Genomic DNA, 25,222 nt, shown 5'->3' on the forward strand with positions numbered 1-25,222 from the left:
ATTACATTTTTAAACATTATATTACAAATAAAATTTTTAACGCTACGGGGTTTCGAACCTGCTTAATCTATCCCTAAATCTATCGCCTAGCAGTCGGGAGTGCTAACCACTGCGCCAAACTGACAAGTTGAAACTCGATGAAAAAGGCATCCTCATAAGCTACAGTTCAGAAAAGTTGAAGTACCAAATTTTAAGCTCTCTTTTACTAATAACTAGTAATATTTTTTTTTCACGTCGTAGACTACTATAAAACTTTTTATAATGACGGGAAATATAATTTTTTTATTAACATTTAAAAATGTTCATAAAATATGAAACTAAGAATTTTTTTCTTAAGTCAACAAAATATTCACACTCTGGACTTTGAAATTTGAATCGTTGATCCGTGAGGGCAACCGAGGTGGTTCCCCTGTGGGGGTCCCTATGGAACATCCATATTGTGAGACTTCGAATTTCAGAAAAGTGTCATTCAATTTTTGAAATCAAATTATTATTTGTAAGCCTGATCTCATGAAACCTTAAAATTAGTAGTGTCAAAAAAATATACGTCCCTTGGACTTTGAAATTTGAATCGTTGATCCGTGAGGGCAACCGAGCTGGGTCCCCTGTGGGGGCCCTGATGGAACTCCATATTGTGAGAGTTCGAATTTCAGAAAAGGGTAATTCAATTTTTGAAAGAAAATCATTATTTGTAAGCCTGAACTCATGAAACCTTAAAATTAGTAGTGTCTCAGCGGGGCTTTTTCCACACGGGGAGCTAAAATATTTAACGAATCAATTTTAAAAACTGAAAAAGTGAAATCGAATGATTTATGCATGTATTTAACATAGGATGTCAATAAATTAAAAAAATTCCGGAGAGGCTGGCTCAACTACAAAAAAGGGTTTCGTCGTCAATATGAAGAGATTAATATATTCATTTAAAATTCCCACTTTTATCATTTCCCCCTTATTTCCCACGCGTTCCGCCACCTTCACTCCCTTAATTCCCCTCCATTGACGACACTGTTACTTCGCCTCTCTTCACTAAATTCTTCTTTCTCTACTTCCCTCTTTCCTTACTTTCCCAACTAACATTCATCTTACTCTTCATACAATTCTACTTTCCCTAGCCTAATTTCTCATAATTACCCCTCAATTCCCCTACTTATCCATACATTGTCCTCCCTTATCCCCATTTCTTATCACTCCTCCTACTTCCTCTCCCCTTATACAATTTAGGTAATGAAGGGAAATTTGGGGAGGGGAAATACATGGATTAGGGGAAATAAGAGTTGATGAGGGGAGGGGTAGAAGGGGAAGTGATTAAGAATTATGTTTAGAAGGGGAAGGGAAGTATGGGAAAAGTAGTGTTAGCTGGGTAAATGAGGAGAGGGGGAAGTATAGGAGAAAGTTTTCAAAGAATGGCAATTTGAGGTATGGTGGAGTAGGAAAATAGTATAGTGAAGCCTGGGAGGGAAAGAACGGGAGTAGGAGGTTTCGAAATACCTAATGAATGTCTTATCAGGTTACAGAACTCTTTTTTACTTTGACCAATTTTTTCTAATACATTCGTTGTGGTGGCTCTAAATATGGAAAAAGTTATAAATCACCATATTTGTTAATCATACTTTTTATATTTATTGAAATTTGCATTTCCCATCAGAATGCCTTTTCTCTGTTCACAGGGTATTACGCTCAAAATGAATGAAGATGGAAAATGTATCGTTGCGAGAATTATGCACGGTGGTATGATTCACAGACAGGCTACTTTGCATGTCGGGGACGAAATTAGAGAAATTAACGGGATTCCAGTCGCAAATCAATCTGTCAATGCCCTGCAAAAAATACTTGTAAGTTTTACCTTAAATTTCACATTTCCTTTTTTTTTTATAAAAAATTTTTTTTCGCCATAAATAAATTCCTGCGTTTTCTTTTTTTTAAAGTTCCCCTTTTGTTCGTGCTTTTGAAAAACTTTCCTTCTCTTTTTTTAATATGTAATATTTAAAAATATAATCTTTAAATATTACTGAAATTGTCTGTAATTAATAAATATACATAAGAACTGTGTTCATATTTAAAATTAAATTTTCGTTACATCTATAATATAGCTATAATATTCAAACTATTGAATAAATTATTTACAAATAGAGAAAGTACACAAACAAAATTGTTCATTTATCTCCTAATTTAGTGTTTTACTTAGTTTTTTATATCGTTATGAGTATATTTCCAAGACCTAAGTATATCCAATTTATAAAAAAAATTTGATTGGTAGAATTCATTTAAAAATAACTTTAAATTATTTTTAAATATAACATTTCTTATTTAAATATTTTTTATTTTTCTGTTTATGTAAGAATAAATGTTAGATTTCGCTCCTATTTTTGGATCAGAGGACATCTCTTTTCGTTGATAATTTCATTATTTTGTTAAAAATTCAGCCATTTTGTTAAAAACTAATGTTTCGTTGAAAATTTAACTGCTTGTGTAAAAGTTCAACTAATTTTGTCAAAAAATCATCTCTTTTTTTTTAATTCTACTGTTTGCTAGAAACATCGTTTTTTTTTTGTTGAATTCCACTATTTTTTATTTAAAATTGAAATGTCTTTTGTTTGAAGTATCAAACTCACATTTTTAGTGAAGATGTAATCATTATAACATGACAATTCATCCCTGAAGACTGAATGAATGAAACTTTAACTATTAATTTTAAAATTCATATTTCCGCTTTGAAAGTTAAACTGTTTTGTAGAAAATTCATCTTTTTGGTTGGAAAATAAGTTTTTTTGTGTTGAAAATTCATCGTTTTTGGTAGACATTTCCTTTTTTTTAGAAAAGTTCAGATATTCAGTTTAAAGATTCAATTTTTTGTAGAGAATTCGTATTTTTGGCTTAAAATATTTATATTTTGGTTGAATTTTTTTTTTGATTAAAAAATCTTTCTTAGTTGAATATTCAACTCTTATATTGAACATTCTTCTTTTCGGTTTGAAAATTCATCTTTTTTAGTTAAGAATTTTACTGTTTTGCAGAAAATTCAGCAATTTATTTGTTTCAAATTTTTTTCAATTCTTGATTAAAAAATCTTTCTTGGTTGAAGATTCATCTCTTTGGTTCAAAATGTAAGTATTATGTTGAAAAATGTTTTTTTTTCAAATTAAAAATACATCTTTTTAAATGAAAATTCCCATTTTCGAGTACACACTTTGGTGTTCAAGTTAAAACTTTTTTGTAGAAAGTTCGTCTTTTTGGCTTGAAAACTTAACAATTTAATAGAAAATTCAAGTATTTGATTGGAAATTTTACTGCTTTGTACAAAATTCAACAATTTATTAAAAAATTGGATTGTTTTGTATTTTGTATTCATCTTTTTACATTCTCATCAGAGAAGCTATTAGATTTCTGTAAAATTTTAGAAAATATTCCCCTTTAAAAAGTTTTTAATTTTAGGTTTTAATTTTTAAATGTACATTTTAATTTGAATTTTAACATGCAGTTTTTAGGACTTAAACAATTAAAACTGAGAAACTTTTGAAAACAAAGGTTTATAATAAAAAATAATGATGATTTTTGAAATTAAACAGCACTTTCAAAATAAAATTAAAATTATTTCTTGAAAAAAAGATCCTACTCTATCTATACTATTTTGGGAATCGAACCACAAAACTTCTGATTTCCGGTCAGGTGCTTTTCCAATTAAGCTATTAGAGGGATCAGAATAAGAACTCTTAATTCAAAAACATAACGCTAATTTTTAGCTAGGTGTTAATGGTACAAATAATTATTTAAAAATTTAAAAAAAAAATTTTTTATTTAAACATTTTTTTAAAATTTATCTGCTATATCATCAGAGATTGTACCTTACCGACAGTAGATCAACCCTCTAAACCATGAAGGCAGAAAATCTACACAATATCGACCAAGTTAAGAATCTTCAATAACAGAAAATGCTTAACGTCTTAATAAGACTAGATGAAAATCTCTGATGATATAGCAGATAAATTTTTAAATTTTAAAATAAGCACTTTCAAATTTAAAAAGTGAATAATAATTGATTTCACAAGACAATTCGTTATCATTTCCAAATTTTATAATTTCTAGTTTCTAACGTTAAAAATGAAACTGTTTCCATTATTTAAATTGTTTTATATTTTAAAATAACTAAAATGTAATATGTTCATAATTAAATGCTTTTATTAAATTAAAAATATTATTTCACTATAAAATATTCCAGTTTTAAACTATTCAAGTTAAAATTGTTTATTTAAGAAAGATAAGAATTAAGAAATATTTAGAAATATCTGACTGTTTATTTTAAATCATCAATTATAATTAAATATTAAATACTAACCTTTGACCGGTACAATTTTAATTGTTTTATTTGAAAAACGTTAATTTTCAAGTCAAATTGTTGAATTTTTCTGAATAAATAACAATTGAACACATCTATTTTTCTTAGAAAAAATCAAGTAAGTTAAAGAGATATTTAAAAGTTTTGAAAAAATTCAAAATTAGTTAAAAATTTGAAGTGATTCAAAATAATTAAAATAATAAAGTGTATACTTTTACCGAAGAAATCCGGCTATTCGTATCCGAATTTCCGTGTGAATAGTCCATTGCCTAATTTAAAACAAAATATAGATTGCGGCAGATTTCGAACAAAAAATGTAAAAGCTTTTAAAGAATTTTAAAAGTTTTCAGAAGAATACAAACTATTACCTATGAAAATTTGAAAATAATTTCTTATTTTAAAAAGTTAATTTTAAGTGAGTATTTAAAAATATTTAGAAAGATGTACAGAAATATCATAAATAAATGTGTAAGATTTTAAGGGAATTTTTTCATTTAGCAGAATTTTAAACAAAATGTTAGGCAAATTTTGAATCATTTTAATGAAGGCGTAGATGTTCTGAAAAAATTTCAAAAATATTTTAAACTTTGAAGAAATGTAAAAAAAAACATGTAGATGTTTGAAGATTTAAAATTAAAATTTTGAAGCACTTTAAAATTTTTTTAAATATTTAAAATCAAAATAATTTAACTATTAATTTAAGAAGTTAGTAAGAGTCTCGGTGACCCATGCGGTGAACACTAGCCTAGCAAGGGAGTTGTGTTCATCTCCGGAGAGTCGTGGGAACCGGTACCTCTAGAGAAAAAGGTTTTCTCTAAGTACTTAAGGCTGTTGCTCTTGGTGGTTCGGAACCCACCTTAAACTGTAGGTCCCCCTTCCACCACCAAGTAAGTGTGTGGAGGGTGTGTAAAGGAATAGAGAAGGTGTAAGAAAAATGTAAACCCTTAGGGGAGACATTAGAAGCTTCCACTCAATTTAAGAAGTTTGCAGTTATGGAAAAATGTAATAGTTCAATTTTTAATGTTTCTAACTTAATCTAAATCTTTGATCTCTACAATTGATAAAAATTTTGAAATTTTAACTTGTAAGTTTAACTACATTTAATCAAAAATTGCTCAGTTCAAAAGTATTAGTAACTTCTATTTAATCCGTTTAAATTATTGAGTGTTTTGATTTGCAGCTCAGTTTTCAGTATTTCATATGGAAAATAGTTAGCTTTAGAGTTCGATTTTTGAAACTTAATTGAACTAGAAAAATGTTTGAGAAACGGAAAAAAACGGAAATTTTTTTCTTATATTAAAACGGCCACCCTGCATGGAGTACCTGCTATAATTTGATTTAAAATCACTCATTCCCATATTTTCGTGAAAATCGCCCTATTTCGCCTGTTTTAAGAGCGTTTTCGTCTTTAAAGTCTGCAAATGGAATGGAATGAAATACGATATTTTTTATAAGAAATGGATGATTTCTGACATTTCTCGAAATACAGTTATAAACTCAGCTCATAATAGATTTCGAATTACGGAAGCATGATTTACCGTAATTTTAACGTTAATTTACAGTAACTTAGCATAAATTACCCAAAATTTATGAAACTTTTCGGTCATTTGTTGTAATTTTACAGGTAAGTATGATAAATTATTATAAACTACCCAAATTTCAATTTTAAACATTTTTATAAATTTTTGGAATTTGATGAACATTTTGGTAACATATGGTAATATTACAGGTAAATATAGTAACTTACTATAAATTGCCCAAAATTTAATGTGAAATTTTTTATAAATTTCCAATAATTTATGGAAATTTTTGGTCATTTATGGTAATTTTACAGGTAAATATGATAACTTATCATAAATTACCAAAAATTCAGTTTTAAATATTTTTACAAGTTTACGGAGATTTAATCATTTTTCTTGGCAATTTATGGTAATATTACAGTCAATTTATGGTAACTTAAGCTAAATTGCGCAACATTCACTTACAACATTTCTATAAATTTCCGGCAATTTTTCTAAATTTATGAACATTTTTGGTAATTTACGGTAATTTAATCAATTATATGTAGTAACTTTGATAAATTACTGAAACATTTTATTTTTTGCAACCAAAATTTCCTTACAGTTTTTATGGTGAGGGAGCTTCCATAAAGGATGTCATAATTTTTTGGCGAATTTTCGACCCTCCGTCCCCCACTGTCACATTTTAACAATGGGAGTCTGTGAAATTTTCACAGATTCTCATAATTCGGCAACCCCCCACCCCTCCTAAAATTGTGACATCCTTTATTGAAGCTCCCTGAGTGGGCTAAGTATCGTAAAGTGCAAAACCCATATATTTATAATTTTCATTATTCGCATCTGACGTCACTTTTCATATTCTAGGAAGTAAAAGGATCTTTTTACACCCTAGGGAGGAAAAAGTAGAGCTTTAGCCCCGCTTCATAGGCGTTGAACAGGGCTGAAATAATGCATGAGTTATACAAATATATTTTTGTTTGTTTCAGCGGGAAGCACGAGGATCAGTAACGTTCAAGATAGTGCCATCATACAGGAGCGCGCCGCCTCCCTGCGAGGTACAAGTAAGCCCCAAAATCCGTGACCACTCCCCCACCCTCACTACAACATCTGTTACTACTACCACCACTACCACTGCAACTACTTCCTTCTCGGTAAAAACAGCTTTCAGTTCCGCTTCCGGTGCAACAACATCCACTCAGAAATCGGTGAAATCGGTTCCGGGTAGCTCGAAAGAAAAGCCCGGGAAGACCCAAAAAGCAACGAAAACAAAAAACGCTTCTTCTTCCGATAGCACACCACGGCGTCGTTTAGTAAATCCGCTTTCCGTCCTCCGCTCACGCAAATCTCACACTTAAACTTAAATAAACTAGAATCACCGCTTGAACTTCCACCTCCAACTTCGAGCGGTAAATTGATTCCAAGGCGTATCAACCGAGTTTCTACCGAGAATGTTTGCTAATACCTGATTGCAGGACCCTTCATATTTTGAGGGATTCTCAGTTCAAAAGAAACTTTTCGATGTATTTTAATGGATAATTTTAAAATTCTTTGGTTAAGTCTTAAGCTAGGAAAAGCTAATTTCACCTAGAAGGTTTCCTTCCTCTTAAGGAGGATGTTGATGAATTTAAAATGCTAGAATCACTTTCAAGACTTTCTTCATTTCCAGGGTGGCTGCAGGTCAGGAAAGATCTGGAAATCAGGGAAAATTCATTGAGTTGGATAAAAATCTTGCAAAAGTCAGGGGATTTCTGTAAGAGGCAACTGTTACATTTTTTGCTGTTGGAATTTCATGTTTTTGGTCAAAAGTTCAACTTTTTTATTTAAATTTCGTCTCTTTTGCTTTAATGCTCAATTAGTTGTTTCGTTGAAATTTTTTTTTAATTCATATTTTCAGGTAGATAATTCAACTCATTTAAAAAAGTTTGATTGTTCGTCTGAAAAGTTTGACAATTTAAATGTTTTTTTTATCTCTTGACTGAAAATTTTTTTTATTTTTGAAAACTAATCTTTCTGGCTGGAAAATTCATCATCTTAGTTAAAAAATGTAATGTTTGGTTGGAAAATTGATCTTTTTTAGTTCAAAATTCTTCTCTTTTGCAGAAAATTAATATTCTTTGTTTAAAATTTCATCCTTTTTGGTTAAAAATGCAGATTTTTCAGTTGAAAATTAACTTTTTGCATTAAAAATGTAACTGTTTTACAGAAAATTCGTCTGACTTGACAGTTCAACAATTTATGAAACCTTTTTTTTCTTAATTCAAAAATGTTTATTTCTTGAAAATTAATCGTTTTATTTGAAAAATCATCTTTTTGCTTTATAATTGGACTTATTTGTTAAAATTTTAGATTTTTTCTGTTAAATTAATTTTTTTTACTGCAAATTGATTTTTTCATTTTTAGTTGAAAGTTTATCTTCTTTAATTGAAGTACTGCTATTCATTTTAAATATCCTCTATTTTATTGAAGATTCTTCACTTTGTTTTTGAAATTTATCTCTTTTGCTATACATTTTATCTTTTTTAGTCGAAATAAGAACTATTACGCTTTTGATTGAGAATTCATCTTCTTATGTGAAAAATTCAACCATTTTCTTGAAAATTTCATAATTTTCTTAGAAATTGAGCTAGTTTGTTTTAAAAATTTGGTGTTATTGTTGAAATACCAACTATTTCGTTTTTCTTAAATAATTCTTTTTTTTAATTAATCCTTTCGGGTTAAAAATTCTATTTTCTCGTAAAAAATCTTCTATTTGGTTACTTTATTGAAAATGCAACTGTTTTTTTTCTAAGACAAATCTTTTTTTATTATTAGAAAATAGACTACTTAGTAAAAAGTTCATATTTTAGATAGAGAATTCGAGTAGTTGCTTAAAAAATCAACTGTTTGTTTTCCAACCTAAATATTCCATTAAAAATACAGGTATTTTTTTCAAAAGTTACCTTTCTTATCTTAAATTCAACTGTTTTGTTTAACGTTTATGTATTAGGGTAGAAAATGTTTTCTTTATGTTAGGAAAGCCCTTTTTCAAATAAAGGAAATTAATAAAACATTTTAAATCTTAATTTGAATTCTCGTTTATTGCGTTTAAATTAATTTTTATTATTTAATATTGACGTTTTCGTTGAAAATTTATCTTTTCGACTGAAGTTTAATTTTTGTAATTCAAATATTTGATTAAAAATGCATATTTGTAGTTATAAAATCCAATTACTTGGTTATAAATTCAAGCATTTTATTTTAAATTGAATTATTTTCTTAAAGATTCATTTTTTCTGTCGAGAATTTATATTTTATTGAAAATTTTGTCTTTTTCATTTAAAATTCATCGTTCATTTTTAAATTCTTACAATATTAAGATTGAGAGATTTCCATTTTAAAGAAGTAATCTTTTATGATCGAAAGTTCAAATTCGTAAGTTGATAATTCAACAATTTCGTTAACAATTTTATTATTTTCTTGAACATTTAACTATTTTGTTCAAGAGTCTTCTTTTTGGTCGAGAATTAACTCTTTTGTCGAAAATTCGTCCTTTGGGATTAATGATTCTTATTTTATGGTAGAAAAGTATTCTTTTTTTATTGAAATAAATCAATCTAAAATTCTGTTGTTCCATTTATGAAGGATTGTATCTTAAAAATTGCACAAAATTAAAATTCGCGTCTTTGAATATTAATAGTTAAGGAAATTAAAAAAATGTTTCAGAAAAAACTAGACAATTATTTAAATGAAGTTTGCGGCAACCCTGATATAATATTCTGGTAATTAATTAATTTGCCTTGTATTTTTCTTTCCGTTTCATTTTTCCTGCTGTTGCTTCCTCTTGCAGAATAAAGTTTCAGTTAAACATTTGAACAACATTTGAAAGTTTAACCATTTTATTGCAAATTTGTATTTTTTGATCAAATAAATTATTTTTTTTTAGTTCCTAGAAATTTCATCCTTTTTGAATAAAAATGTAGCTGTTTAATTGCAATTTATTTATTTTTAATCAAGGATTGAACTAGTTTATTGAAAATTCATTTTTTTGTTGTTACCAAATTCAACTATTTTTAATTTTTAATTTAAATATGTTTTTGTTGAAATATATACTATTATATTATTTGTTAAAAATTCATATGTTTTAGTTAAAAATTAATTTTTTTAACTGAAAATTTAACGAATCTAGTAGAAGATTCATCATCTTAGATCAAAAAATTGCTATCTCTGGTTGAATGTTTAACTATTTTTATTGAAAATTCCCTTTTTGTAAAAGTAATATTGTGGGTTATTTGAAAATTCAACTGTTTTATGCAAAATTCGCCTTTTTGGTTTGAAATTTCAACAATTTGATTGATTTCTTTCTCATTTGAGTGAAGAATCTTCTTGGTTTGAATATTTATCTCTTTTGGTCGAATCTTTTTTCTTTTTTTTTTTGTTTAAAAATAATTTTTTGATCTGCAAATTCAAATGTTCGATTTCTGGTTGAAAATTAACTTTATTGTTGAAAATTGATGTTTTTGTATAAAAAATTCGATTATTTTACAGACAATTCATCTTTTGGCTGAACTCCAGCAATTAAGAAAAACATTTTTTTTTTGACTGAATAATCTTTTCGGTTGAAAATGTCTCTTTCTGCTTGGAAATTTCATCATTTTACTTCAAAATTTATCTTCCTGGTTAAAAATTGGTCTGCTTTGCTGCTACTATTTTGTTGAAAATTTAATTATTTTGTTAAAAAATTAAACTCTGATTGAAAACTAAAAACTTTGATTTGAAAATTCAGCATTTTAGATAAAAATTTATCTCTTTGCTTGAAAATCTGATTATTTTGTTGAAAATTTCAATTTTTTGTTGAATATCATTTTGTTTACTGAAAAATAACCTTTTCCATTATTGGACGAATTTATTTTAGTTGAATATTCAATTCTTTGTTTTAAAATGCAACTATTTTTGGTTGAATTTGAATCTATTTTATTAAAAATTTGACTATTTGGTTAAAGATTCATCATTTTTGACTTAAAATTAAGCTTTTTTATGACAATTAAACCTTAGAGGTTTAAAAGTCTTTTTTGTATCCTAATTCTCTTTGAAAATTTAAGTGTTTTGTTAAAACGTAATTTTTTCTGCCCGAAAATTAAAATGTTTTGTTAAAAATTCTCTGCTTGGACTGAAAATTCGTTCTTTTAAATTGAAAACTGTACTGTCTTCGAAAAAATTCAATTATTTTTGCAGAAATTACAACTGTTTTTGGTTGACGTTTTTTTCATTCTACCATTTGGTTGAAAATTCAACCACTTTGTTGAAATTGTGATTATTTTGTAGAAAACTCATCTTTTTTCGTCGATGTAAAAAATCTGGAATTTTCTGCATTTTCACATGTTGGAACAGTTTTAATTTTGAATCTTAATAGCCACGTAGAAAATTATTTCTAGTCTACGGTAGGAACTAATTTAACTGTATAGCGAGATTCAGGTTTCAAAGATATCAGAGAAACTAATTTGTTTTAGATTGTCTCTCTAATTTCAAAATCTAATCTTCAGCACCTAAACGTTAATTTACTTCCAACAAAGTCGTTGAACGTGATTCGAATTGACAATGGCACTCCACATTCACGATTCCTGCGATTATTTCGTGGCAGATCTCAAACAACGAAACTAATTTACACGGGCCAGAACCCTCGCAAATACTAAAGTTTAATCTCATAACGTATGCACTTGAGAAACCTTTTATTGCCAAACTTCTATTTCATGACTTTCCTGAGTTTACAAATCGTAGAGCTAAACTTTTCTAAACTGTTCTAATTCGGGATGTTTATAGGGCAGGAAAAATCTGAAAATCAGTGGAAATTCCGGAAAAGTCAGGGACTTTGAACAAAATCTGGTAAAAGCCAGGAAACAATTTGCTTGCGTTTTTTCTTCCTTGACTGAAAAATAATTTAAACATTTCTGTTGGTTCGAAAATTCATAATTTTCATTAAAAATTCGTCTATTTTGTTTAAAATTGGATTGTTTTATTGCAAACTCGTTTAGTCTTGTTGGAATTTAATTTTTTTATTACAAATTTAACTTTTCGGTTTTTGTCCAAAAATTTATCTTTTTAAGTTAAAAATTCATCATTTTTTGTAGAAAACTGATCTTCTTTGTTTAGTGGCCAGGGAAAGTCAGGAATTTAAAAAAAAAACTTGCAAAATTCAGTGAATTTTGTATTAGAGGTTGTTTAAATAACTATCAAGGCTAATCATTTTTCTCAACTTTGAATATCAATGGTCTGAGAAAATGAAAAATTGGCACAAGAAATAGTTAGGGAATTTTGCAAATGAAATTTTTGGCCACCCTGATACAATATTCTTGTTAGTAATTTATTTTTATTAATTTATTTGACTTGTATTTTTATTTCTTTTTTGGAAGCCGCATCCTCCTCACAATTATATTTTTAGTGGGAAATTTAATTATTTGGTTGAAAATTCAACTTTATTTATTGTATATTCGTCTTTTATTGTATAAATTCAAATTTTTTCATATTTTTGTTCTGAAAATTGAACTGGAATATTTCTAGGTTGGACATTTCAGTTTTTGTTAATTTTTTGTATTGAGATATCTGCTATCACATTATTTGTTGAAAATTCATCTCCTTTGCTGAAGTTTGAACAGCTTAAGTAAAAGTTAAACCCATTTATTAAAAAAATCATTCTTTTGTTGAAGATTCATAATTTCAGATTATGGGCGATTTATTTAGTTAAAGTTTGATTTCTTACAAGAACTTTAATTTTTTAATTTTTAGTTGAAAACTGATATTTTTTATTTGAAAATTCATCTTTTGGCATAGAAAACTGAATTTTTTGTTTAATATTGCATCTCTATTCGTTAAAAATGAAACTGTTAGAGTGAAAAATAACTTTTTTGTTGAAAATTCAATATTTTCGGTTAGAAAATTCCATAATTCAGATGTTCTTTTCTTTCTTGACTGAAAAACCTTTTATTCAAATTTATCACTTTACTTGACATTTTTTTTAATTCACTTTTTTCACTAAAAATGTATATTTTTTTAGTTGAAAATTCGTGTTTTTATAGAAAACTGATCTAATATATTTAAAATTTTATCTTTTTTGGCTAAAAATGTAACTTATTGCAAAGTAATTTTTTTCTATTTATATTTTCAGGTGGAAAATTTAACTGCTTTAAAGAATATTGTTTCTTTGTCTGAAAAGTTCAACAGTTTAAATGATTTTTTTCTTTTTTGACTGAGAAATGTATTTTGTTGAAAGCTCATCTTTTTGGCTAGAAAATTCATCATCTAAGTTAAAAAATGAACTGTTTAGTTAGAAAATTGTATTTTTTTCTTAAATTAAATTTTTTACTAAAAGTATAACTTTTCATTTTTTTGTTTGTTGAAAATGGATCTTTCTTAGTTCAAGAATTTTCTTTTTTTGTAGAAAATTGATCTTATTTGTTTGAAATGCCATCTTTTTTGGTTAAAAATGCAGATTTTAAGTTGAAAATTAACTTTGTTATTAAAAATTTAACTTTTTTACACAAAATTTTTCTGACTTGACAGTTCAACAATTTAGACGTTTTTTTCTTCTTAATTTAAACATTTTTATTTCTTGAAAATGCATCTTTTTTCTTTAAACTTGGACTTGTTTGTTAAAAATTTAGATCTTTGTTGTTAAACTAATTTTTTTCTGCAAATTGACTTCTTCATTTTTAGTTAAAAATTTATCTTTTTTAATCGAAGTACCACTATCTATTTTAAATTTCTTGTAATTTATTGAAGATTCTTCACTTTGGTTTTGAAATCCATCTTTGTTGCTATAAATGTTGTCTTTTTTAGTAGAAATATCAATTATTTTTGTTTTTGTTTTTCGTTCATAATTCATTTTTTTGTTGAAAATGAGTCCTTTCGGGTTCAAAATTCAATTGTCTCTTCAAAATTCGTTTTTTCTGTTACTTTAATGAAAATGCAACTGTTTTGGTTTAAAAATTAATATTTTTTGTTAAAAAATCGACTTGTTAGTTAAAAATTTATCTTTTAGGTAGAGAATTCAAGTAGTTACTTCAAAATTCAACTGTTTTTTTTTAACTTAAATATTTGATTTAAAATAAAGTATTTTGTTAAAAAGTTATCTTTTTATCGCAAATTCAACTGTTTTGTTTAACTTTCATTTATTCGGGTAGAAAATGAATTTTTATAGTAGGAAAGTACTTTTGTTAATAAATAGAATTAAGAACAATTCTTGAACTTTAATTTCAATTCTTATTTATTGCGTTTGAAAAATATTGTACACTCAAAATGTCACAAGATTAAAATTCTGGTCTTTGAATATTAGTGGTCAAGGAAAATAAAAGATTTGGCCTAGAAAATGGGAGAAATAGTGGCAAAAAACTGATTGAATTCTGGATTGAGTTATGCTTCTGTGTGAGGTGGAAGTTCTGATTGCTCTAGAGAAAAATATTTCTAGTTAAATCTGATCCGCTTTAATTAGAAGAGAAATTCGAGAACTGTTTCGAAGTCTTTAATCAATAAAGCGGACGAAAACGTGAGTTCTAAATTTACAGAAGTATTCTTTTTCGTAAAAGATGGAGTTTTTCTTGCACCCGCTTACGTATCCTACTCACACACACACACACGTCTCGATTTTTACCCGAGCCGAAATAAATTCCTGTCTCTGTAGGCACCGTGCAGATGTCGATAGTAAATGCCATCTAACGAATATTTATAACAAAAATAAATGTAAAAGAAAATTGGATTGTTTCCATAAGAGAAAAATATCTTTCGTTTTCTTAAGAAGGATAAAGGAATTACAAAACCATTTTGAAAAATGGATTACTTTCAGAACTGATTTTTAATTAATTAAGTTCATTAAAATTGCTAAACAGCATAGTCTCTGTGAAAGTCATTCATATAATACACTCATCTCCCGATATAAGAACCCCCGGTTAATGGCATGCCGCATTATAATATCCACGGTGCATTAGTTGGGTTAGGTTGCGTGATGCGTCCAATTCCAACAGAAATAGTTCAATGCGCCCTGCCTATTTACATTTGGATTTCCCCGATTTAGGACGAAGGCCACTGCAAGCCATGTCCGAAACCGTTCTTATTACGGGAGTAGATGGCAATTAGAATTCAATAATAGCTTTCAATCTTCGATTTTTAAAGAATTTTGTTGTCTGGAACTAATTTTTTTTCACAAACTTGGTAAAAGTATTTAGGATTTTCGTTTGATTTTAAATTGAAATTCATTATGTGATTTTAAATGAAGGAGATTTTCAGAATTTCTGTATCACTGTAATGGACTTTCCTAGAACCTTAGTTTTGTGGAAAAAGGATTATCATGGTCGAAAAGCGAAGAGCATTTTAGGAAAATCTACTGTTTCGCAAAGCGAGGCTTTTTCAAATAAAATAACTTTTTTAAATTTTAATTAAAAATTTTACTCAAAATTCAACTGAGTTGTATTTATTACAATTATTTCTGTCTCTGTATCTGTTTTTAAAAAATATTAGGGGGCTTTATGAAATCCTTTTTTACAGATTTAAAAAAATCTTGATTCAGAAATTTCTTTCTCTTGGCGAGAAAATAATCCCCAATTTTGGCCAGATAAAAAAAAAGTATTCAGAGGTGGCTAAGGAAGTTTTGTGCTGAAAATTTGTCTTTCTAAATTTTTGAAATTTTAATTTCTGCAAGTTTAACTTTTCCATATTGTAATATAAGGAAACTCTTTATCAAATTCCCATGTGACCGTTAAATTTTTTTCGTCAAAAATTGAGTTAGTTCAATAGATGTTAAAAAGCTTTTAAAAGATTAAAAAATCATTTTAAATATAAGGAGATTTTTAAAACTTTTGCATTTTGAAGTTCCGCAAGGATATTAGAAGATTCCACGATAATAAAAAAGTTCTCCTAAGATTCTCAGGCAAGTTTTAAATCATTTTTTGGTGTTGAAAAATTAATTTAAGAGATTATCTCAAAAGATTTTAAACATTTCAAAAAATTTTTAAATTGTTTTCAAACGTCGTCAAGTCTTAAATATATATTATTTCAAACTGATTATAATTTTTCCTACCTTTTTTCAATAATCTATAATAAACAAACTTTTGCACAAAATTTCTAGATACTTTAGCCACAGATATAAAAGCTTCGAAAGTCTTTTTGAATTTTATCAAGAATAAAAGTTAATTTTTCCCTTAAATTATTATTTGTTTGAAATGTTTTTTGTTTTCATAAATGAAAATTTTTTTTTGGTTAAAAATTCATCTATTTTATTGAAAATTCGTCTTTTTTAGTTCAATTCAATTTTTCTTATTATTTAAAATTAAAATATTTTTGGTACAAATATCCACTATTTTTTTTCGTTCAGAATTCATATTTTTTTGTTAATAATTAAACTAACTGGTTGAAAATTAACTTTTTTATTGAAATTTTAATTTGATTATTTAAAATTTCTTTGTGCATTTGGCGGTGCAAGTAAATGTAAGGAAGACTTTCCTTTAAAAAAATGATTAATTTTTTAATTTTCTGAAAAAATAAGTTTTTATTTCTATGACAAGAATTGTTTAAATTTCAATTCATATAGTAGAAATTTTTTCTGTGAGGTAAGTAATAATTGTAGAGTTTTTCATCATTTTTAAAAAATCTTAGGTTAAATTTTGTCTCTTAATCTCAACGTTATGATAATATCAAAAATTTAATAATATCATTGCCCACCTTAACAGTTGTATTTATAACGAACAAAATTTAAAGTTTACAAACTTTTAAACTTTAGAAATTAGAGTTTTGGAAAAAAGGTATTTATTTTCTTACCAAAAGAAAAACCTTATTCAAATTCAAGCTTAATTGAAATGATTTTCCTAAGATTCGCTTTTCGCGAAATTCTGTTGATTCTACTAGAATTTATTTGAATTTGCAAAAAACTTCATTTTATTAGAATTTATGAATTCAGTTATTTAATTCTGTTTACATACTTTCTTTTAAATCATAAGATAATGTTGAATTTTTTATTTATTATTTTACTATTAATAATTATTCATTTATAGATATAATTTATTATTCAGTATTTGTTTACTGATTTTTGTCCAGTTGCTAAAAATTATTATTAAGATTCTCGTAGAAATATAGAGTTGAAAATGAAAATGGTAATTATAAAGCGTTACTTTCGAGAGAATTTCCAAATACTGGAAACTTTTTCTAATAATTTAAAATTTTCAAGAAAAGAATAATATTTTGTATTTTTTATATTTCACGGTGCCTATAAATTCTAGACACGGTTACACATCCATCGCTTCTTTTTCTTGTTTCTCCTCTTCTGTCTCTACATCTTGACCTCACTGATTCGCATCCTTCAAAATCTGCCTAACGTTGATATGGAACGTTTAAATATTATAAACTCACTCAGAAAATTATTTGGTTGCATCAATAAAATTTGTGTTGGTACTACCATAGAATATGGTTATGGCATGGACAGAAAAATAATTTGCTTGACCCAAACAAATTTTGTGTATTTTTACCAGATATTTCGGTAGAAGTATTTGGTTAATTCAACCAAAAAATTTAGTTGAGTCAATCAAGTATTTTATTGATTAAGCAAAATTTGTTTGATGCCATCAACTTTTCTTGTATATCAACAGGCCTGAGATTGTATTGAGTAAAAACATAAATAATGTTTATGTGTTGAATGAATTGATGCAAAAAATAGAGATACTACAAATGAATAATTGATTGTTCTAATTAATATAGAATTTATTTCCCAAGATTTTAAGCCTAATTCTAAAGGGTTTCTAGAGAGCTTTGGGAAATAAAATAAATACAATGAAATTTCTAGGAATTTATCCGAATTCCCAACATTTTAAAGGATTTTAAAGTATTTTGAAGAATTTCACAAGATTTAAATGATTTCATTGAATCTGCAAGAATTTGAAAGATTTCGAGGGACTTCAAAGATTTTCATCTTTTTTTTTTAGCTAACTTTAATGGATAGGTTTAATTTATTTATATTCAAAGAAACTTATAGGGATATTCAGGATAGGAAAATCAGCATCGATAAGAATATATAGCGCTTTATGTAAATAAACAAGAAATTGACTGATTAAATTATTCACGCATTCTTTGACTGAAAAAATCAGTCAGTTCTACAGACTAAGCAGTCGTTTTTGAAATTACTGATACGGTCAGTGGACGTTACTGATTAGACTAATTCGTCTTTATTGGTAGATAATAAAATATTTTGGTTTAAAATTCCTTTTAAATTCCTTTCACAAACATTTTTTGCTTGAAACATCAACTATTAAATATTTTGTTCGTAATTCATCTTTTTTATTGAAAATTGGAGATTCATCGTTCCATTTGTAATTTTTTTTAGTTGACAATCAATTTTTTTAACTGAAACATTTTGTTTTGGACTGAAAAATTAAAATTTATCTATGTGATTGGAAATTTTTCTTATTTGTCTAAACTCAACTATTTTTATTTAGAACATAAATATTTTTCGTTGAAATATGAATTATTACATCTTCCTTCGAAAATTATTTTTTGTTAAATTTCTTTGGTTGCCAATGCAAATATTTTGTTAACAATTCTTGTTTTTCTTACAATCGTTGTTGCTTAAAATATTAACTTTTTTTGTGTTAAAAATAATATTTTTTGTTTGAAATATCATTAATTACATTTTTTGTTTAAAATTTTATGTTTTTTTCTTCCAAATCGTTGAAAATTACTTCCTTTTATCGGAAAATTTAAACATTCCATTTTTTGTTAACAATAGATCTATTTTTCGTAGGAAAGTCAACTATTTGATTGAAGTTTCATATATTTTGTTCAAAAATTTTCTTTTTTAGTAGAAAATAAAACTACTTGGTTAAAGATTCATCTTTTTGACGAAACATCGATTTTTTGTCAATAATTCATATTTTTTATTAAAAATTTTACTACCTGGTAAAATTTTGTACTACTCTGTCTAAAATCTACTTTTCTTGTTTGTTAAAGATCCATCATTTTCTTGATCAAAATATCTTAATTTTTCTTTTATACTGGCCCAATATTATATTTATTAAAACGTTGAAAATTTCACTGTTCATTATTATTGTTTAAGAATTATTATTCATCGTTATAATTATGCATCATTTTAGTTGGGAATTTCTGTATCTCGTTGAAAATTTAACTATTCAAATTTTTTTAATTAACCATGCGTGTGTACTCTATATTTTTCGAGACACGATGTGTACGCTGGGTCTTTTGAGGAATAGGCGAATTTTCGACATGTTTAAAGTTTAAAAATTTTTTTTAATTCAGCGATACTTCTCTAATTGTGTGATTCATGTTTCATTTTTGTTTGAAAATCAAACGACGCTTTTGAAAATTCAACTGCTTTGTTAAAAATGTATTCTTTTGGTTAATGATTCATCAATTTAGTTGAAAACTCATCTCTCGTTGAAAATTAATTATATTATTGAACATTCTTTTTTTCTTTAAATTAATTTTGTTAATTGAAGATTTAAATATTCCATTTTTTGTTAAAATCGATCTTTCTCAGTTGAAAATTAAACTATTTGATTGAAAAATCATATGTTTTGGTAGAAAATAAACCTTCTTGGCGAAAAATAATTTTTTTTGTTATTCGAAAATTCAAATACTTGGGTGAAACTTTAACTGCATTAGCATAAATTTTTTTGTGAAGATTCGTAGTCTTCACAGAGAGATTTTAAAGAAGATTCAAAAAGATTTTCAAGCTTTCTAATGAAAAATTAAATTATTATATTTTTGCTTGAAAGTTGTTCCTTGTTACTTGAGAATTAAATAGATTGGATAATTTGAAGCGACTCATTTTATCAGTGAATCAAATTGACTGATTTGAAAAGTCACCTTTAACTGATTTGTCAGTCTTGGAATCCGCATAATTTAGGTCAGTAAAAATTGTCTTCCAATCAGTCACTTTTGAATAATTCAAATTTCAAGCGTACTCACTTATTTTTTGAGAATCTCAGGCTTGTATATCCAAGAACAAAATTTTTTCTGGTTCAAGAAAATTGTTTATTTTCTGAGTGGAGAACCTTATAGTGCGTTGCTTCGATTTTCCAATGTACGAAGAGTGCATGATACATAAATTTTCTTTATTTCCTTAGGAATATTAACATTATATATTAAGCACGCCTCTGCTCGTTGATTGTTTATATTGCGTATATACGTCACGTATTTGTTGATATTGCGCAACGCAGTCGAATTAATTCACATTTATATACGCGTAGCGAGAATTTTGAGAAAATGTGGTTATTTTGAGGATGTGTACACTTTGTATTTATATTATACAAAATTCATTGTTTTGGGCGGTGTAACAAACGCTTTGGTATGTCCTAAGTGCATGTTATCCATAGAGTTGATCCAACAACGGTGAGGGTTTTTCAAGTGTGTATAGAAAGTTGCTAATATTTTAGACTGTTCGCCGGGAAAACTTTTTTTTTATTCACTGAACATCACTCGATGTCGACAATAACGAAGCTTTTGTTACACCAACGATTACCCTCACCTGCATGTAGGTATACTCTCACAAAAGGCTTTTTTGTCGATAGATCTCTGCATCGTGATAACAGCGAAATTGATTCTCGATAATATTTCTCTTGCCAATTTTCAAGAGAAAATTTACATTCAGCTTTTACTCAAAATAATAAACATAAATAAATTTTCAATTATTCTCTTAGAGCTTTCGTTACCTTTTAGTGTCTTCTAATCCGATCATTATAATCAAAATGCACATTAGCAGGATCTCGACATTTTTAGAAAATTCTGCAGGCTCCATGCCAGACTTAAACAAACCAGACTTCTAACTACTTTTTTATTTGTCGGCTTCCTTTTTTAGTAGAAAAATATAGATTACATACTTCGCAGTCTTTGTCCTATTCTCCTTTCAAGAATTCTTATTTTTTAAAAGGATTTAAACAAACATTCCTTTTTCTCATCTTTTTCTCTTAAATACGAACTAAATTATTAGAAGCTAATAACAAAAACCAAATATTTTTTATTCAAATTTATTTCTCATTAATTATGAAGTCTGTAATATTCTATTTTTGTTCAGAATTCATCTCTTCTGAATTATAATTGATTTATTTAGCTTAAACTTCACATATTTTGTTTAAATTTATTTTGTTTTTGTAAAAAATTTAACTTTTTTCTGGAACACTTTATTGAAAATTTATTTTATTAGAGAAAATATAGATTGCAGACTTAACATTCTTTCTTCTATTTTCCCTTGTTCAAGAATTCTGATTTTTTCATTGGGTTTCAAGAAAGTTTCCCTTTTTCTCGTCTTTTTCACTTAAACCGAATTAATAGAAGCTAATAAGAAAATCTAACTATTTTTTGTTGAAGTTTATTTCTTTTTAATTATAAAATCTAATATATTATATTTTCGGTTCAAAATGAATCTCTTCTGGTTTATAATTTATTTATTTTATTTTATTCATTTAACTATTTTATTGAATGGTTCACAATGCATTACTTTTGATTGGAAACTCATATGTTTTGTTAAGAATTCGTCTTTTTAGATAGATAATTCATACTTTTGGATTGAAAATTCATCTTTTGGTAAAATTCATCATTTTGGTTCAAAGTTAACTCTTCTTAATTGGAAAATTTAATATAATTGCATTTTTGGTTTAGGATTCATCTGTTTTGGTTCGAAACTGAATTATTTTGTTGTAAATTCAACTATTTCATTAAAAATTCTTATTTTATAGTTAGAAATTGAACGGTTTAATAGAACTTTGGTCTTATTGGATAGATAATTTGTCCTCGTGGATTGAAAATTCATTCTTTGGTAGAAAATGTATCTTTCCTGGCTTTGCAAGCTAATTTTTTTTAATTCAAAAATTTATTTTAATTATATACTTACAATTAAATTTAATTATTTGGTTTAAAATTTAACGATGTTGTCCAAAATTTATATTTTTGGTAAAAAAATCAACATTTTGGTTAAAAATTCGTCTCTTTGGATAGATAATTCAATCTTTTAAATTGAAAATTCATATTTTGTCAGAAAACTCATCTTCTTAGTTGAAATTTAATTACATTGAATTGAAAAGTCTACTATTATATTTTATTAAAAACCTAACCATTTTTTCAAAAAGACATCTTTTTGGATAGAAAATTTCTCTTTTTAGATTTAAAATTCATCTTTTGGTAGCAAATTTATCTTTTTGAATTGAAAACCCTACAAGTTTATTATTGGTTCAGAATTTATTTCTTTGAATAAATATTAAATTATTTAATTAAAAATAAAATTTTTTGCAGATAATTTACCTTTTTGGCTTAAAAATTCTAAAATTTGGTTTAAGTTTTTTTTCCTTTCTTGACATAAATTTTTTGGCAGGAAAATTTCCGAATAATACAATGCCCGAATGTAAAATATTTTTAAAAAACCTTTTAATAATAACTAAATAAATGATAAAATAAAAAATGTTTTCATAAAATAAAAGTATTTTTTATTTAATAATTTCTTCATTTTTTATATTTGGAAATGTCCTTATTATGGAATTTTTATGGTATCGGATATTCAATAATGTCGGCAATTTTATTTCTAGATTTTTCAAATTCAGTAGTATCACAGCTGTCGGGCATTTTTCAATTCGAAAATTTTGATTTGTCGGTAATTTTTAATCTCGGGAATTTTTTATTTCGAATCTTGCAGTAAATGTAAGAAACGGAAAACCAAATTTCGTTCCATATCGAATTTTTTTTAAATGTGCATTTAGCTCAACAACAAAAAATATTTTTTTCATGTTATCACACAATTCTTAATTAAATTTTATTTTTCATTTGTATTACTAAAAGTCCCTTAAGCAATGATATTTCCGAAAATCTACCAATTCAATAATAAAACAGATACAATAAGTAAACAAATTTATTTAGCAAAAGAAAGATTTTTTAAACGCATTTATGTCACTAAAATGAAAAAATGACTTAAATAGCCGAACAATGACATCAGGGAAATTCAGGCTGAATCAGGATAGGAATTTTTTGTGACATTAAAATCAAGCTAAGCCTCACACAGCCTAACAATTTGTGTTTAGAAACTTAAAAAGTGTACAATATATAAAAAGTGCAACAACTTTGACAAAAACATTTTTTTAGTGACATTTTTCCCCAATCTGTATTTTCTCTACTAATCAAATAAGTAGACAAATTAAAAAAAATTGACGATATAAAGTTTTGTTTCATATAAGCTTGGCATGGAATCCGCTATTGGTCTTCACCTGGGAAGTATAAAAAACGGGCTAATTCCTGCTGAGATACCAAATTAATTTTTCATTAATTTTCTGCCGCTACTCATGCAGTTGGGGGTACTTTGAGAATTAAAGCAATGTAAATTTGATTTGGAAAATCAGCGTCTATTGTTCTAAGTATAAACTTGGAATTTCTTGCCAAAGGTCATCTTATAAAGAGTAGTCATAAATATTGTGAATATCTTCGTCTTTGATGAAGTCTTTATTGCGCGACTCGCAGAATCTAGTCAAAAAATATTATAATAGAATAAATTTACATGTTATGCAACGAATACCCTATGTGACGAGTAAGGCAAAGATCTGCATTGATTTTTCCCGATTTGTATATTATACTCAATATAGTAATGTATACCTGTGAATCTTCTGGTATTCTATTCGATGTCATTTTATTATGAATATGGCATATTTCTTGCGTAAAGATAAGAAAGATGACTTAACAAACAAGCTGAAGTTTATTTTCACAATTTCATTAAGTTTCTATTATTATCACCTAAGCTTTGTAAACAAATGCAGTGCCAAAAATTGAGGGCCCGGATCAAAGAACCGGTTATAACTTTCTGGCGCCTAGATTTGGGGCCCCTGAACGTCGCCTAAATTCAAGCACCAAAAAGTTTTAATCGGTTCTTTGATCCAGGCGTTTAATTTATGATGAGCAAAATAGTCATAAATTCGGAAGAAAACTTCTAATTCCCAGTTATAGGGAATTTACGACAGTTCAGGTGATGATTTTTTACAATAGACTCCGTTGTAGAGTTATCCGATAATAAGCTGTGAGAATTTGTGGATTGGAAAATAATTTTCTTGGTTGGCTTCTTTTTTCTTTTCTTTTAACAATTCTTGGTCTATCATTTCTTTTTATACTGATAAGGTTGATAATGAGGTAAAAGCCCTTTTAATATCATTCTTATCATTCGTAATAGTAGTTAGCGGCTCATTAGAGAATGAGCTTTAATTAAAGGAGTCAGCGGTCTAGTAAATGACCATAAAAAAAGCAGACTTTTAGATTGTTGGAACCATGATTTGGCCTAGGAAAAAGTAGAGTTCTAAAATTCTTAAGAATTGAGGGACCGGTTCAAATAACCGGTTATAACTTTCTTGCGCTCACAGTAGAGGGGAACCCCCTACCGCTTGAAATTAAGTGACTTTTAGGGACTCCCCCTACCTTTGACGCCAGAATATTATAACCAGTTCCTTGATCCGCACCCTCAATTTCTAGCTGGCAATATTCACGAGAATATACCGAGATTTTTTAATCTTCAAATAACGAAGCATCTAATTTAATCAGTTCAGTAGAATTAGAATCTATGTTTGATTCCAACCAAATTTAAGTTATTTCGGTTTTGGTGAATTCATCAAACTCTTTTTGTTTAAAAAAAAAAATTATTAAAATAATCGAAATATTTTTAAGACGTGTTCAAAAATACAAATTTAGTATATTTCCTAATACCTATTACGTAAAATGAAATAAAAGAAAAGCAAATATGACATAGTATTGATCAAATATTGTAAATATTCTTTGCAATTTAATGATTCTTTAAATTAACAATAGCAATTCAAGACGAAAAAACTAACATAACAAAAAGTTGTTTTAATTTTAAATATTATTTCAAATTTATTTTTTTAGTTTAAAATAACCGATTTCCGGTAAACTATATTAAAATAACCTATAATTGTTCCCAAATTGCAAAATTTTCTTTCAAATACATACCAAAATCCGACGAAAAGTACAAACATAACCTACACAAATGTGTAAGAAATTTTAATCTCGTTTAAAGTTTAATGATTTTTTATTTAAAACACCGTTTTCCGGTATAAAATGTCAACGTAACCTAAAATTGTTAAAAAGGTGTGAATCTTCCTTGAAAGATATATTTTTCAAAGATTAAACAGAAGAATTCTCGACTAAAAACACTAATCGATATTTTTTATGAAAACTTCAACATAACCTTAAATTGTTCAAAAGTTCTGAATCTTCTTCGAAATATAACTTCTTTTAATTAGAAATACGAATTTCCGACGCTATACACTTTCATAGTACACATTTTTTATAAAATATTCTAAACCTTTGTTAAATTATAATTTTTGTTTAACAAAACTAGTTGTTGATATAAAACTCAGAAGCA

The 25,222-nt window shown here is 26.9% G+C and overlaps 1 protein-coding gene across 3 annotated transcripts in view; it reads left to right on the forward strand.

Annotated features, from left to right (window-relative positions):
- Nucleotides 1-25,222, forward strand: part of LOC117172191 (peripheral plasma membrane protein CASK) — a 638,537-nt gene that overhangs the window by 561,430 nt on the left and 51,885 nt on the right. For 2 of the 3 annotated variants that reach the window (XM_033360031.1, XM_033360028.1), the window contains 2 exons: nucleotides 1,668-1,832; nucleotides 6,840-7,004. In XM_033360031.1, the coding sequence (XP_033215922.1) occupies nucleotides 1,668-1,832; nucleotides 6,840-7,004 (330 nt within the window). The remainder of the gene's footprint in view (nucleotides 1-1,667; nucleotides 1,833-6,839; nucleotides 7,005-25,222) is intronic. The other variant, XM_033360030.1, reaches the window with a different exon arrangement.

Source organism: Belonocnema kinseyi, chromosome 4, assembly GCF_010883055.1.
Source record: "Belonocnema kinseyi isolate 2016_QV_RU_SX_M_011 chromosome 4, B_treatae_v1, whole genome shotgun sequence".
In the NCBI taxonomy this organism is placed as follows: domain Eukaryota; kingdom Metazoa; phylum Arthropoda; class Insecta; order Hymenoptera; family Cynipidae; genus Belonocnema; species Belonocnema kinseyi.